A 15,043-nucleotide genomic window follows, 5' to 3' on the forward strand; every position below is an offset into this window, starting at 1 on the left:
CAGTTTAAGCATCAAGGGACTGAACTTGAGGCAGCTCATAAAATTTTTAAAAGGTGTAAAGTGAAACTCCCATGAAATAATCTATGAATGCCCCACAGTGTGTGGAAAGTCAGGTGCAGGCAATATAGCTAATGGATTGATACTTTTATCAAGCTTTCTCCACATCAATGGAGGAACACCATTCTTGTAGACTAAAATCCAAGAGTTTGAGCGACTCATTACACAAACTGAAATAGCACGTTGTAACCATGGAAACACACCCAATTGTTGCCAAAATGGCTCCTAGCCACATATACCGAGAATGTGAGAACAAAGCAGTCAGAAGATGGCAGAAGACGGTGGTACTCTTTATTACAACACATTTTAGAAAACCAGCTTGTGTGGGTAGACCCCATTAGACAGGCAGAAAGAGGACCGCAGGTACCCCTTCAACTGGGGGGTCTGTTTGATGAGGGGCAGAAGCTGAGCATCAACCATCTTCTGGTCTTTTTTCCTCTGCTCTGTCACCTGGTACTTCTGTGGAGGGAATACAAGTCGACAGGGTCAGCCAACCAAAGAACATTGCAAAAAGGACATAAAAATAAAATAAAACAGTAGGGCCACATCACCTCTTTTTCTGTATCAAAGATCTCTCCCTCCTGATGACGGGGCCTCCTCAGCTTCTTCTTCTTGAAGTAGGTGTCCTGCAGGTTTTTGGGGATCTTGACACCAGAGATGTCGATCTTGGTGGCGGTGGCAATGACAAACTTCTGGTGGGCCCTGCGCAAGGGGATTCTGTTCACAGCATGAGGGCCTGAAAACGAGACATTTTAAACATTACATCCTTTCTTCCCCCAATGGCTTAAGTCTTACACACATTAATGACTAAAATCATTTGCCAGTAGACGGCAGATATGCTTACCAGTAACAAGCAGGAGACCACTCGAGAGCTGCTTCAGGAACACCACGCGCTACAGGACAAAAAACAAGCAGGGTCAGTGAAGCTGCTTTTTGAAGTCCAATGCGACAACATCAGTGTCAATACACATGTAGAAAAAAAACCTTTATTAATTTGGAACGAGAATGTTTGCATTTCAATATTGAAGAAGGAAAAAGAAACACGGAGGCGATGGCACTCGTAACTTTCAGTTCTGAGGATGAAGCAATATTTAGGTCAGCGGCAGCTCCAATAGTGCGTGGGCACACTCGCTTCCATAACTTGCCCATGCAGCGTTTCAGAGTAGGAGAGAGCAGGACAACGTCTGTGCTACTGAACGTGTGATCGAGAAATTGTGTCCAAACTGCGCACCTCGGGTCGGTTGTAATTCCAACGCATTTAAAAGGGCTTTTAATAAAATGTCTACACCCCCCCCCATCTAAAATAAATAAATAGAAGAAACCCATCACAGATCCAAACCATTTTCTTATTAGACTCCACTGAGCACATCAGTTAAGCCCTTTGACATTTCAAGTAACATTGTGAGTTACAAGCCAGAACATATGTTGATGCTTATAATCATTGATTTTACCCAAAGATATACATATTTTTCCATCAATTTTGGGCTCAGAGACATTCCTCTTGTATCATTACTCCACACCCACAGAATGGTCCTACTCCTGCATCCTGAAGAACATTTAGTGGTTTAAGTCAGTACTAGATCAATTTTTTCCTTTGATGCATTTAAACTGCTGCAGCATTTCTTTCACACCAGGATTCTAAGCCTGCGCTGTGAACGTCAATCATTTCCTTTATTCAAGGACATTCGAGTCGTTGTCGTAGCATGTGCCAGAATTTGTTCTCACCTTTCCACGATGGCGGCCAGTGAGCAGAATGAGGACCGTTCCTGGTGTGATGGACTTGCGCAGCCGCCTCTTGTGCTGGGAGAAGGGCTTCTTTCCATGACTCTTCAGTTTACGGGGAACGTCCTCTGTGGGGTAGTAACGGGGCTACAGCAGGAGCACATAAAAACATCGATTTAGTCCCTACCCTCCAAGGAAAACATCCACATACAAAAAAACCTAAAAGCGCACTTAAAGTGCCCTCTAGCATTAGAACCAATTAACCCATTAGTATGCGAGGGAACATTTACATTCATCCATTTGAGTCATTTGTGCTTCAGCATTGACAGCTGGATGCTTCCCAATTGGATAGTTTCCATCATGTACATATAAAATCCCCAATTCATAGATTTTTTTTCCCCAAGCACTGACAACTGCATATAAATAATATGCAAAGCACATTAGCTGCCCTACATCAGGCAACAAAGGAGAGATTAGCACACATTCTTCCAGGCAGCAAATGACAGAACTCAAAAAGCAAAGTGCCATAATATCAGCTGTACATCAACTTCTTCTACTTTTAATATTGGTAATGGCCAGATACCTTTACAATGTTGCTGCATCAATCAACACTTGGTCCAAGTGATGACTTCACAAAATTGTACATTCAGCCATCAACTCACCATCTTGCGCAGCTTGACAACACGAGTGCCACCGTTCTTGTCTCCTCCGACGGTCTTTACGACTGTGGCCCGGGGTCGAGCTTTGATTTTTTTCTCCACCTAAAATAAGGCATATCACGATCAACGATACCATTTACCTGGTTTTGCGTTTCAGAAGTGTCTGGGACGAGGGTTCTGCCCTCACCTTGGTCTCAGTGGTCTTGTTCTTCCACTTGTACATGGCCCTGCGGGCATACATGACGGATCGGGAGTAGCGGCCGATACCACGGGCCAGAACCGGGTTACGGCTCCCATGCTTCTTCTTGGCAGGCTTCTTGTCTCCCTCTGCCATCTGAAAGAACGAGAAGACATTAATATTCTGAACTCATCCATGTGTAGGGTCAGTGATGTAATTTCTAATTTAGTGGAATAGATGATATATGACAAGCTAATTCTTCAGCAATCTTTGCTGCAACACAAGTATTAACAGGGAACATTTGGGTGAAACACCGTTGGACAATGTTATGGGCAATAACACACAAAACAAAGTCTTTAATCAGCAAGCAAAAATGTCGATCCAATTACACGATGCACTAGAAAATACGTCCTACTTTGTAAACGCCTGTGAATCTAACGCGCTGAGAAGCTAACAGCTATCCCCGGTATTGAAGCATGACAAGTATGGCTAGCTACTACTTAGCATCAGTTTAATGGCAAACAAGCCGCTTCACTCCCTTAACGCAGACCACTCTAAATGGAAAAATATATATTTTAAACTTCCTTAATGTCAGAAAGGACCACGGGAACTATCCACAATACAACAGGTTTATATTTAGCAGCGCGGCGAACAGTGAATTCGGCACGGCCGCTAGCCGGCGGCCTACCACTGCAGACACATTCAATCCGTCGCTATTACGGCAACATCGGGCATAAATCGTCGCAATAACAACGTCTAACATGTCATCTGTATGTGTCGAGTCTTTTCCTTGTACGAGTTTAATGCAGTTTTCACTCAATATCCCAGATGAAAGCGGATTTTTATTCCTACAACGGCACGAAGGGAGGACTCTTACCTTTGCTATGAAAAAAAGAACGATATCCGGGCACGTGACGTATATATGGACGCCGGTGGCGACGCGTACGTAATTACGTCATGATCAAATCGATGGTAGTTGTAGTCCAATCGGTATTTCGTTCTTTTTAAGTTAAATATCAAATACAATGACAGGGAATTGGACCAAAGTTCGACGATTACAGTGAATAAAGTATTAAGTCACAAACTTCACACCTTCATGTTTTCATAGAAAGTCATGTAATAGATGGAATGATAATGTTTGTGTCAACAAATACCACTTATTGCCATTAGATTTCAATTTATATTTATTCACTCTGAAATATTCCCCTTTGTGCTGAGCCTTCCCCAGAGATCTAAACCATTAATATTACCTTCATAATTCCATCTGTTATGGATTATGTATGGATGATCCACACATCATCTGTACCACTCAATACACATGCACACCTATGAGCAAGTTACAGTCACCAATCAGCCTCATATGCATGTTTTTGTTTCGTGTAAAGAAGCCAGAGTACCAGGAGGAAACACGCACATGGGGACAACATGCAAACTCCATACAGAAAGGTCCGGCCAGTATTTAAACCCATGACTTTCTAGCTGTGAGGCGAGAGCACGAACCACTGACATAGTCAAAGCTTAAACAGGAGCTCTGACTTTGTCATAATTTTTTTCTGCATCATGTCATGAATATTTTTTCCTCATTAATGTACACACATCATCCCATATTGACAGAAAAACACAGAATATTAGACCTTTTAACAAATTTATTACACAGCAAAACCTGAAATATGACATGGGCATACGTTTTTAGACCCTATGCTCAGTTGTGATTCAAAGCACCACTTTGAGCTAATACAGCCATGAGTCTTCTTGGGAGTGATGCAACAAGTTTTCCCACATCTGGATTCAGGGATCCTCTGTCATTCCTGATCCTTTCCAGTTCTGAACGTTGGTGGACAGCTATTTTCAGGTCACTCCAGAGTTGTTCAATTGGGTTCAAGTCAGGGCTCTGGCTGGGCCAGTTGTTCCAAAGCTATTGTTTCATTATCCCAGTCATGTGCTTTGGGTCATTGTTTTTTTGGAAGGTGAACTTTTGTCCCAATCTGAGACCTTGAGCACTCGGGAGAAAGGTTGTTTCCACACATAAAGTAATCAAAACATCAAACACAGGACTGAATTTATTTGAAAATTTTAATTGAGATCGTTTGACACAGCAGTAAAAAATGTGTTGTTAGAGTCACCCCAAACCAGTCATGTTACTTCTACTGCTAGAGTAATAAGAGTACATTCTATGGCAAGAATCAATATACTATATAACCTTATCCAAACAACCTAATATTAAACGTTCATCCAATATTGTATTAGGCAGATACACAGACAAGTCTCCTGCATCAATGAGGAGATGAGTGTGTGTTGTAGGTAAGCTGCTTATAATCATAAGGCTTCCAGCACAGTAGATTTTGTTTAATTGGAGAACATTTACCAAATAGGGAGCTACCTGAGCTCCTCATTTGTATAGATTCATTGGGTTTTTTTATTCCAGAGAAAACTGTGCAGCTGTGGACAACTACGAAACAATCCCTTTTAGCATGACTTTTTATTTTGTCTTAATGAATGAGAGCTATGTGCAGTGCATTCTTTGGACAACTGCAGTTTCTTCAATTAGCACTTCTCAAGGATGATGGCGATGCCCTGACCACCACCGATACAGGCAGAGCCAACAGCATACTTGCCTCCTCGTCGCCTGTCATAAACAAAATTAGTCATTAGACACATAAACATACCAGTGTGTAACGTGCAATACGAATAAAGGCAAGGCTACCTGAGTTCATGCACTAAGTGAGCAGTGATGCGTGTTCCAGAAGCGCCGAGTGGATGTCCGATGGCGATGGCTCCGCCATTGACATTGGTTTTCTCTGGATTCAGTCCGAGGGCCTTGGACACAGCCAGGAACTGAGGGGCGAATGCTTCATTCACCTGGGAAAAGTAACAGACAGCACCTGAGAGCATTAAGCAATGGATTGTTGTTGTTTTACACCAACCGGACCGCTGAAGGAGTGCTGTGGTATCTGGCACATCATTTAATTTAGTCTGTCTTTTCATTGCCATCAAACTGAAATATTATATATCATACCCTTTCGATCCTGTAAGTTACGATGAGGGGTCTCTATGGAAGATTGTTTCGTAAGTCTTGTCTGCCCATGATGCTGTTGCCAATTTTTCAGCTTCAAACACATTAAGTTTGAAGGTGAAATGTTCACCAGCTGAAGAACATATCCCACCCAGTGACAGGTGCCATAAAAGCAATTCACTTTACCAGTTAGTGGTCATTAAGTTAGGGCTGGTTGGTGTACATGAAGGATTTATAGGATTTTTTTCTGCAAAGAAAGCACTTCTAGCTGTCGTAGTATTTGGAGTGAGGAGTTGTTAAATCAATGGAGAAAATGTTTTACAAAACTTGAGGAATAAGTCACACAATTTAGTACATCATCCTGTAACAAACCTCAACAAGATCCATGTCATTGAGAGTGAGACCAGCTTTTTTAAGGGCTTCTGTGATTGCGGGAACCGGACCTAAGATTATTAAAAGGATAACCGGAATTCTTAATACAACAAAATATGTCAAAGATCATTTACACATTATTTTCTTGCATTTCTTGGACAGTGTTGAATTATATGTTGAGTGAGAGCACTCACCGATTCCCATGATGCTCGGGTCACAGCCAGAAACATGATAGGCTACAATTCTGGCCAATGGAGTGAGCTTGTGTTCCTTCACGGCATCCTCACTCGCAATCACCACAGCACCAGCACCATCAGATACGCCCTGGAGATCAACACAGTGAGCACCTCTATAGGTGGAGCTGAGGATTTCTGCATAATATCACACAACTGAACGTATAAAACGGCCATGTCATAGGGACGACGAAAGACAAAGTACACTCTCAAACTGACAAGTTATTTTAAGATCGCTAATCAGTATTGAAGAAATACTAATTGCCATCTTCTTGCCAACAAATGAAAAGAAAGAACACCGAAATTAATAGCAAATGTTACTTTGACAAACATGTTTTAAACGGGGGCTGAGACATTTCTCACAGAAACTTATATAATGCTTTAAAATCAAAACAGACAAATCTAAAATGGAAGCCGTTAAACTTCTCAGGCTACACAAAGTGCAGGTTTTGAGTTTGAGATGAGGCACACTCCTAATTTAATGACAAACCACAGTCCTTCTGAAATAGGCAACACCATGGACCTAAACTCACTGATGCATTTGCAGCAGTAACGGTTCCTCCCTTCTTGAAGACACTCTGCAGTTTGGCCATCTGCTCCAGTGTCGTCTGAGGACGGGGGTGCTCATCCTGAGCCATGGACACCTTGCCCTTCCTCGCTTTCACCTCAATGGGGGCGATTTCAGCAGTGTAGTGCCCGCCCTCAAAAGCTGTAAACAGAAGAGGTCAAAGGTTATTTATTTGGAATGAGAAAATAAAAAAAACAAAACATGTCCATCTCCCGTTAATCAATCAATTTTGTAAATATATACTGTATACTTTTATAAGTGATCAGAATGGTCCCTTGAGGTGTTTTCCCACAAATCCCAGTACTGATCACAGCTTTTCTCCAGGATTAAGTATTTTACTTGAAGTAGACTGAGAAATGTAATCAAAAACCAAACCATAGCTCACCTGCTTTCCACTTTTGTTGCGTCTGGTATGCGTAGTTGTCACAGTCTTCCCGCGTAATCTGGTATTTTTCAGCCAGGTTTTCTGCCGTGATGCCCATTGGGATTTTGACATGCAGGTCTGTCAGCCCCGCCCATAAAGTGTCCTCGAGCTGCCAGGTAGATGCAGGTGTTAAGTTATTCTCAGAGTATATGATTAGAGATTTTATACTTGCCACAATATCTTCAGACTTATTCATATTCAATGTTCTGATATCTGCACGTGGGAAAAAACAACAACAACCAAATACCAACCTTGAGATCTAATCCAAACTTTGTACCAAATCGTATATTGCGAACTGCATATGGGGCTTGGCTCATGCTCTCCGACCCTCCGCAGAGGACCACCTCTGATTCCTTGAGACAGATCTCCTACAGACAGACAGCAATTCAAAAATGAACTCAAAGACACAGATGTTCATCGTTCATCTTAAAAATTGTCATTCCATCATTTTGTGCTTTAGTCTGATACTCTAATCTCCCAGATGTCACTGAGCTCATCATTCAGTTTAGTTTTTTTATTTCATTGTGAAAAATATATGAATCAGTGTATAGTTTAGAATAAAAGGTGGTTGAAAGCATCATGCTGAAGTTAATGTGTATTTTTGGTCATTGTCGAATGGAAGCCAAATATGGAACTAAATAAAAAATAAGTAATCATTAGGCCATCTAGGTGTATAATTATAACATTGATATGATTTCATTCCACAGTTCTTTTCCGTCAAGAAAGCTTACTTGAGCACCGTTGATGATGGACTGGAAACCAGATCCACAGAGTCTGTTTACAGTGAGAGCAGGCACTGGGATGGGAACTCCGCTTCTCAGGCCCACGTGACGGGCAATGTAGGCTGCATCCGCTGAGCTCTGAAGTCAGGATAAAAGGATTATGAATTAGAGACTAATTTAAGATCCAATATAGTTACGCACAGTGCTTTTCTCTCCAATGCAATGTTTCTTGTCATCAGAATATACTCAGTGTGAATGGGCTGAGGTACCTGCATGACATTTCCCACGATCACGCTGTTGACCAGCTCTGGAGCCACACCCCCTGCAGCCAGTGCCGCTTTGGCCGCATGCTCAGCCAGATCTGTTGCACTGTGATCCTTGAGGACACCGCCGTAGGCACCGAACGGAGTGCGCTTGGCACCTACAATAAATACACCTAAACAGGAAACGTTTTTTTGAGTAAAGGCAATGAAGTACAGTCAGATTTTTTTTTTCTCGAATGTGACACGAAAACTTTCGGTACAGAGATTACCGATAACGAGTTTAATAAGATGGAACACAATGTCTGGGAACTGACTTTTCTGCAGGTTTGAGATGTCTCTGCTGCAGCACAGCTAATTCAAAACAATAGATCATTGACAAGCTTTGCAGAAGCCTGTTGCCCGCATGTCATCTCATCAACCTGCATTTTGGTATATCCACAGGAATTCCGGTTAGGATTTATAAATGTCATCTCCAAACCCTTTGCACTCTTGCATCATCATACTCCTACCTTTATGCTTCACTGTTGTAGGTAGTCCAGAAGTCAAACAGAATGATCTCTATGCAAGATGCACAAATGTAACCAGGTCTCATCCTAACATATGACATACTTTTAATATTTATCAGGCTATTTCTGTATTATTTCACCACAATTAAAATATTTGTCCTCAAGAGCAAGCAGGGATTTACTTGGAAACCTTCCATACCGGTCAACATTGTGCAATGTATTTCGCACTGTTTGAGCTTTCTGTGATGACCTGAAACCTCATGAGATAACCTTATCTCTGAACTAAATGATACACTTTTGGTCATTTCAAATAGGACATATAGTACTTGCAGCTGTTAATACGTACCTACCCCCATAGGGAGCCCTGAATACATGAAGTGGCTTTATAGCTCCCATATTATCATGTCATTTGCCATCTCAGTAAAGTCTGGTGAACGACAAGGTTTATATCAATTTGTTTTTATGTGGGTCCATATTGTAAACAAATATGGACAAACATGGGTCATAGATTCATACCCTCCATACAGTCCTCATGTTCACAAGTCATTTTTATAGCCCCTGGAGCGCTCTTTGTTTTGATTTTCACAAATCAAGGGATGTTGACATCCTGATTTGAGGAGCAATCTTCTTTTCACTTATTTGTAATACTTCTTTGACCAACTAATCCCAACGTCTTCAATGTGATGATTGATAAATCATTATACAAACAAGGTGACCTGAATTCAGTAACCACCTGACGGTGAGATTTTGTTGGGGGAGTAGATAAATAACTTACACATAAGACGTTCGTCACAGTTACGTGGAAAAGTGATAATCACGTTTTTGCACTCGTCGGATCCACAACATTTGTCTTTAAATTATTATATTCAACCAAGACACCAAATACATGATCAATACCAATCTTGCCCTGATCTTGTTACCTTTTACCTACATTGTCGTAACACTATGTACCAACCTTCCTGGCACGATAATGAAATAACCAACAAAAACAAAAACAATACTGTGACAATATTTGATTTAATCACACGCAATCTAACGCTACAGTATTATCAAACAGAGACAAGATATATTCATGTGCATTATAAAGCATTATAATGCAATGACAGGTTCCACGCTGAAATTAAAAGTTTGTTTACCTCTGAGCAGTGACATGACGCTGATTCCACAGAAGATTCAATGGATTCAAAGAAAGTCAGGATCAAACTTCTTTCCCGACGTCTGTCTCGGTGCAGAAAACCTGGGACAGTCTGCGGTGCCCTTTCACCCACATCCAACACGCGCTCAACCTTTTACACCCCCTCTTAAGATTCAACACACATATTTACGCTTAAATATTTTTTTACAAAAAAATTAATGATTATCAACACATTGTAATATTCGCATTTTCTTTATTTGCTATCAAAGAACACTATTTATTTTTAATTGTTTCAAGTTTTATTTCGTTGCCGGTACAAAATATCCACGAAAGTGCGGCACCCAGTTTGAGGGACGCGTCTTTGAAACGTCATCAGGACGCGACGCGCCTGTTGTGTCGTTATTTTTCCTTCGAGACGACATGTGAATATTTTTGTTGTGTTTTCCACGGTATGCGTTTAAAGTGGGACGAGGCGAAGTGAAGACATGTCTGCGGCTCTTTCACGTTGTGTTTGCAGGGTTTTACCCCGACAGGCCGTTCCTTGGAGGTCAGTATTGATGTGAGCTTTCTGTGCTCGACCCTGGGGAAGGTTACAGGAGAGGGGCATGATGTTCTGCTCTGGTGGATGTCGGAATAACACACATTTAGGAGGTCTTTTAAGCTATTAAGGTCTTTTTTTTAATTTTGTTTTTTTATTTGTGATTAATTTGCAGCTTCTGGTCAGAGGGAACCCACCACGCTATGCAGCCTCTTTGGTCTACTCAGGTGATGACACTGAAGACATCAGCCTCTCTGAGGTACGACCCCCAGGCTGGTTTAACACAACCACTGTTTCTTTGTTCACTTTCAGGATTTGTATGTATTGTTTGCAGCATGATAAAGCATAGATGTGTCATCTCAGATGAGCAGAGACCTCCTGACTACCGATGCCTGGAAAGACACCAGGAAATCCAGTTTTATAGGGAAATAAATTAAATGCATTGAAACAAAGCAATTAAGAAAAGCATCAAAAAAGGAGATTAAAACAAAAGTAATAAAAGCTTTTATTATGGAAACCATGTGTAAATAATTGTTTTTTAGACCTGATTTAAAGGAAGTGCGTGTGTCAGCAGTCCTCGTGTGTCCAGGACCACAGGTTCCACACGTTATTTTGAATAACTAAAAGCTGCTTCACCTTGTGGGCTTCCGACTCTAAAAAAATAAATGGTAAACCTCTTCTTGAAGACTTCAGGGGTCTGGATGGTTCACATTCTACGTGTAATTGTGAAATGTATTTAGGCCAGAGACCATTCAAAGCTTTAAAATGTTGAAGTCAATCCTTGGACGAACAGGCAGCTTGTGCAGAGATTTAAGCTCAGCCGTAAAATTGCTCAACCCTCTTTGTGTTGTCGAGGACTCTGAATGAGCTCGAGCTGTCTAACGGATTTTCTGTGAAATGCACCATAATAATAATTCAGCCTACTGAAAAAAAGTGCATGAACAAACTTCTCTGAGTGTTGTTCGGTCAGAAACCCTTTAAGTTTTGCGATTAATGTGGCTAAATTAAAATCATGGGACTCTTGTCGCAGAGCTGCTGTACTAGATGCCTTTAAAATTGTGCATAATGAAGTCACTGATGTAGATTGGTAATGTAACATTAAGACTACAACTATGAAGTCACACTCCAAAGAGAGAACGATTTACTTTGCCGAGGCAAAGAGACAAAACACAGCTGTGTTTGTTTTAGAAAAGAAGTTTAAAGATGAAGGTGCTGATTACTGTCAAGTACTACACAAAAATCCAACACCAGACATCCTATTACAGATTAACAAATTGCTTTGCATGGGTTTGAAATATGTGGAGGCTTTTTGCCTCACTTGTAATAATATTTTCTACCAGAAGAAAACATACCTGTCTTGCCACTGAATGTGCTGACATAGAGCTTCCTGTTTGTATTGTGTCAGAGCGGAGCCAAAAAAGAAGAAGAAAGTGGACCCAAGAAGGGAGCAGATGATGAAAGAACGACTGAAAAAAAAGTTAAAGAAGCTGGAGAAGGTGGTACCTGAGCTCATCCCGATAGAGGATTTCGTCATTTCCAGCAAATGTCTGAATGAAACAAGGTGCAACATTTATACTGTTAGATGCAGCGATTGGTTTGAATTCATATATATATATATATATATATATATATATATATTTTTTTTTTTTTTTTTTTTTTTTTTTTTTTTTTTTTTTTGGGAATCGGGTGCTTTTAAACTGTCGCTTTTTTATTTTTTGAACAAGTTTTAGTTTGAAAGATTGGTTTGGTATTAAAGCTTCCTCTTGATGATTGACATATTGGATTTAAAACAAAATGTTGTATAGGGCTTTTATATAATAAACCTGCATGACAGACCTGGATGGTTGTTCAGCAGTGGAAAATGTCATTTCAATACATTTAATAATCAGTTTTTATGTATCAGTTCGTTTTCCCTTGCTCTGCATCTATTCATTTCTGCCTTTTAATTTCCATAAATTGTTCTTGAATATTCTCTTCAAAGGGAACGCGGCACGCCAAGGCTTTCATTTGATGAAAGTGAGGGTCGCGCCCTCCTGCTGAAAGAGTGGAGTCGATACAAACAGGTCAGCACTTAACATTACTCTTCAATCCATGCGGCTTTCACAGACATTTTCTTTGCGACCCCTGCACCCTACACAGTTAAAGTGCTACATTTCCTATTTGTTCTTGCAGAAGCAGCACATGGCTGAAGTGGGGTCTATTGAACTTGCTTTAGAAGCACAGAGGGAGGCGCTGCACGAGCTCAAGCTGGAGTCTGAGGAGCTGTACCAGGCAGCACTTGCGCCGGACCCACTTCTTTTTCCATTTGTTCATGAAGGTCCTTCCTATACCCCACCAATACCCAAGTACCAAGCGCCTGATGGAAAACACAATGACATCACCAAGGTGTACACGCAGTGATGACAGAGATTACAAATGGAATTGTTTCAGTACGTCTCCTTGTCTGTACATTCAGACAGCCTGCAAGTGTATGATGCATCCAGATACTTCAGCTCCTGTCACACTATTCTTGGAGATTATGTATCAAATTGAATTTCAAATTTATGTAAAAAAACAACCATGAAACAACTTAAAAATAAAAAATTTTTATTGACTCAGTTCATTCATGTTATTCAAAGCCAGTAAAACACTAATTGATGGAGTGAAACTCAAAGCCCTGTTGTATTTTTGAATAAGTATTTTACTGCACAGAATAATTATGTGTTGCAAATGGAGCATGACGAACTGCACATCTACTGCAGGTGAAGACCAGAAAGTGGAGCGAGGTTAACAGTTCATTACAGGTGCATACAAGCTGCTCTAGTGGAGCTTAGCATCGTAAACCTCCACTTCAAATCAGGTATGGCCAACAGTCTGTGCACGTATTGGATTGAGCTCATGGGTTAAGGACAAGAATTTACATACAGAAGCTCTGAATACACTGTAATAGCATGTGAATAAAGGCCTGTTGGCCCAACATTTGGTTCCAAAGGCTGTGATGTCCATGAAATTAAATATAAATGATTAGAATAGGTCAGTGACAGAGTAACATGGGCAGTTTAGGAGTCCTGAGGTCTTTCCTGGTTCAGAGGCATGTGCCACTCTATTGGAGGCTCCTGCCTGAGCTCCCACACAGGGGTGAATTTATTTTGTTCTGCCACCCGGTTCCTTTCACTTCTTTGCAACGCCTCCTGCAACACAGAGACAGTATTTATTCCTAATGGTGCCCAGACAGTTTCACGGAGAAGAATGTTGTTTTTTTTGTTGTTTTTTTTTTGGGGGGGGGGGGGGTGTTGAACAGTGATGCTTCAAACCTTTGCCTCTGTGCTTTTGTATTGTTCCCACTCTGTGCAGCTCTTGTAGTCCTTCTCCCATTGCCCGCAGGATGGGCTGGTGCCATGCGCGTAGTAATGGTGAAAACGATTCCTTATACTTTTGCAGTGTTTGTACTCACTCCAATAATCCTCACATGCTCTTGGTGGCTGAGTGGGCAAAAAAAAGAATCAAACTCAAGAAACATCATTTACAAACAGAAATTATTTGGGGAATAGGTGTGTGTGTGTCTGTGTGTGTGTGTGTGTGTGTGTGGGGGGGGGGGGGGGGGTTCTGGAAAAACCCTTAGACAAAAAGATTTGTGAATGCAGAGATTTCTCTCAGTCCTTTAAACTGGAATTTCAGCGATTGGTCTGAGGAAATATTGTGGTACATTTGACTTAGCAGCGCCCCCCAGCGGAAGCTTCAGTGAACAAACCACCAGTTTTGTGAGAATAATAAGGATTGAAAATCAACCAAATACAAACAGTTTTAAATGCAGCTAATACAGCGAGGCATTGAAGCAGATCGTGATACAACTTCCCAAGTGAAGACTGGTCAGGTGTCCTGTGACATTGCTGACTTTGGTGGGTTAGCGGTCAACACACTTGCTCAACTGAACTCATATTTGCTTTACTTTAATTATTCCCAATTGTCCTGAGAACAGAGCATGCACCACCGAGTCGGGACAATTAGGCGACAACGCGAATAACAAGAATAAAAGTTTTGTTTAAATACCCTCCACGTTGAGCTTGCTGGCCGAGACATCGTTAGCCACGTTAGCTTAAGCTATGCTACTTCCGGTGTTTCTGATTAAGTGGCTTCCCTGTTCATTGGTGTCCCTTCTTGTTGCCACGATCACCAGAGCTTAAGAAGAGACACGCAAAGGGTAAAGCGCTCAGAAATATCATTGTAAGTGCAGTAAAACGACGGATAACAAAATATTTCTGTCTGTTTTTTAATAGCTGCTGCAACTTGTAGGAACACGGGACACCAAAGGAAGTTGGCCAGCAGTTAACAGGGAAACCAGTTGATCTGGAACACCAATTCAGATCTTTTGCACCTTTTTTTAAATGCGATAAGTAAAGCGTATTTGAATGTCCAAAAAAAGCGCTACATAATTTTGATGTATAATTATTATTATCAAATAGACTTGGAAGAAATTAAAAATGATGGAACTTGTTGAGTTAGGATCCGGAAATCTATCAAGTGCAGTTAAGAGTGACATTTAAGTATGTATTTGATACACAAAAATGTGTTTAAAATGGCAATCGATGCCAATAAACCCTCTTTTTCAGATTCAAATACATCTTATCGTATTTAAAAACATAAAAATGTGTTAAACAGATTAAAACAAGGCAA

At 40.9% G+C, this 15,043-nt stretch overlaps 4 protein-coding genes across 4 annotated transcripts; 1 reads left to right on the top strand and 3 right to left on the bottom strand.

Annotated features, from left to right (window-relative positions):
- Nucleotides 1-334: 334 nt before the first annotated feature.
- rpl6 (ribosomal protein L6) lies at nt 335-2,791 on the bottom strand. Its single transcript, XM_080499795.1, has 6 exons — nt 2,626-2,791; nt 2,442-2,540; nt 1,783-1,926; nt 902-950; nt 609-793; nt 335-516 (listed from the first exon to the last, which is right to left on the bottom strand). Exons 1-6 carry the CDS (start codon nt 2,770-2,772, stop codon nt 364-366), a joined length of 777 nt encoding a protein of 258 aa, XP_080355921.1. The 5' UTR covers nt 2,773-2,791; the 3' UTR covers nt 335-363.
- A 1,884-nt stretch (nt 2,792-4,675) lies between these two features.
- Nucleotides 4,676-9,986, bottom strand: acaa2 (acetyl-CoA acyltransferase 2). The gene is made up of 10 exons (XM_080499622.1): nt 9,854-9,986; nt 8,218-8,384; nt 7,958-8,086; nt 7,478-7,594; nt 7,188-7,335; nt 6,768-6,943; nt 6,196-6,325; nt 6,002-6,072; nt 5,321-5,475; nt 4,676-5,242 (listed from the first exon to the last, which is right to left on the bottom strand). Exons 1-10 carry the CDS (start codon nt 9,867-9,869, stop codon nt 5,161-5,163), a joined length of 1,191 nt encoding a protein of 396 aa, XP_080355748.1. The 5' UTR covers nt 9,870-9,986; the 3' UTR covers nt 4,676-5,160.
- A 244-nt stretch (nt 9,987-10,230) lies between these two features.
- mrpl40 (mitochondrial ribosomal protein L40) lies at nt 10,231-12,983 on the top strand. The gene is made up of 5 exons (XM_080499744.1): nt 10,231-10,399; nt 10,566-10,649; nt 11,796-11,951; nt 12,372-12,453; nt 12,563-12,983. Exons 1-5 carry the CDS (start codon nt 10,338-10,340, stop codon nt 12,788-12,790), a joined length of 612 nt encoding a protein of 203 aa, XP_080355870.1. The 5' UTR covers nt 10,231-10,337; the 3' UTR covers nt 12,791-12,983.
- Nucleotides 12,984-13,420: 437 nt separating this feature from the next.
- On the bottom strand, nt 13,421-14,644 carry cUnh22orf39 (chromosome Un C22orf39 homolog). The gene is made up of 3 exons (XM_080499745.1): nt 14,420-14,644; nt 13,684-13,851; nt 13,421-13,560 (listed from the first exon to the last, which is right to left on the bottom strand). Exons 1-3 carry the CDS (start codon nt 14,447-14,449, stop codon nt 13,429-13,431), a joined length of 330 nt encoding a protein of 109 aa, XP_080355871.1. The 5' UTR covers nt 14,450-14,644; the 3' UTR covers nt 13,421-13,428.
- Between the last annotated feature and the right edge of the window lie 399 nt (nt 14,645-15,043).

The sequence above is a fragment of the Blennius ocellaris genome, assembly GCF_963422515.1.
Source record: "Blennius ocellaris genome assembly, chromosome: 7".
NCBI classification, from domain to species: Eukaryota; Metazoa; Chordata; class Actinopteri; order Blenniiformes; family Blenniidae; genus Blennius; species Blennius ocellaris.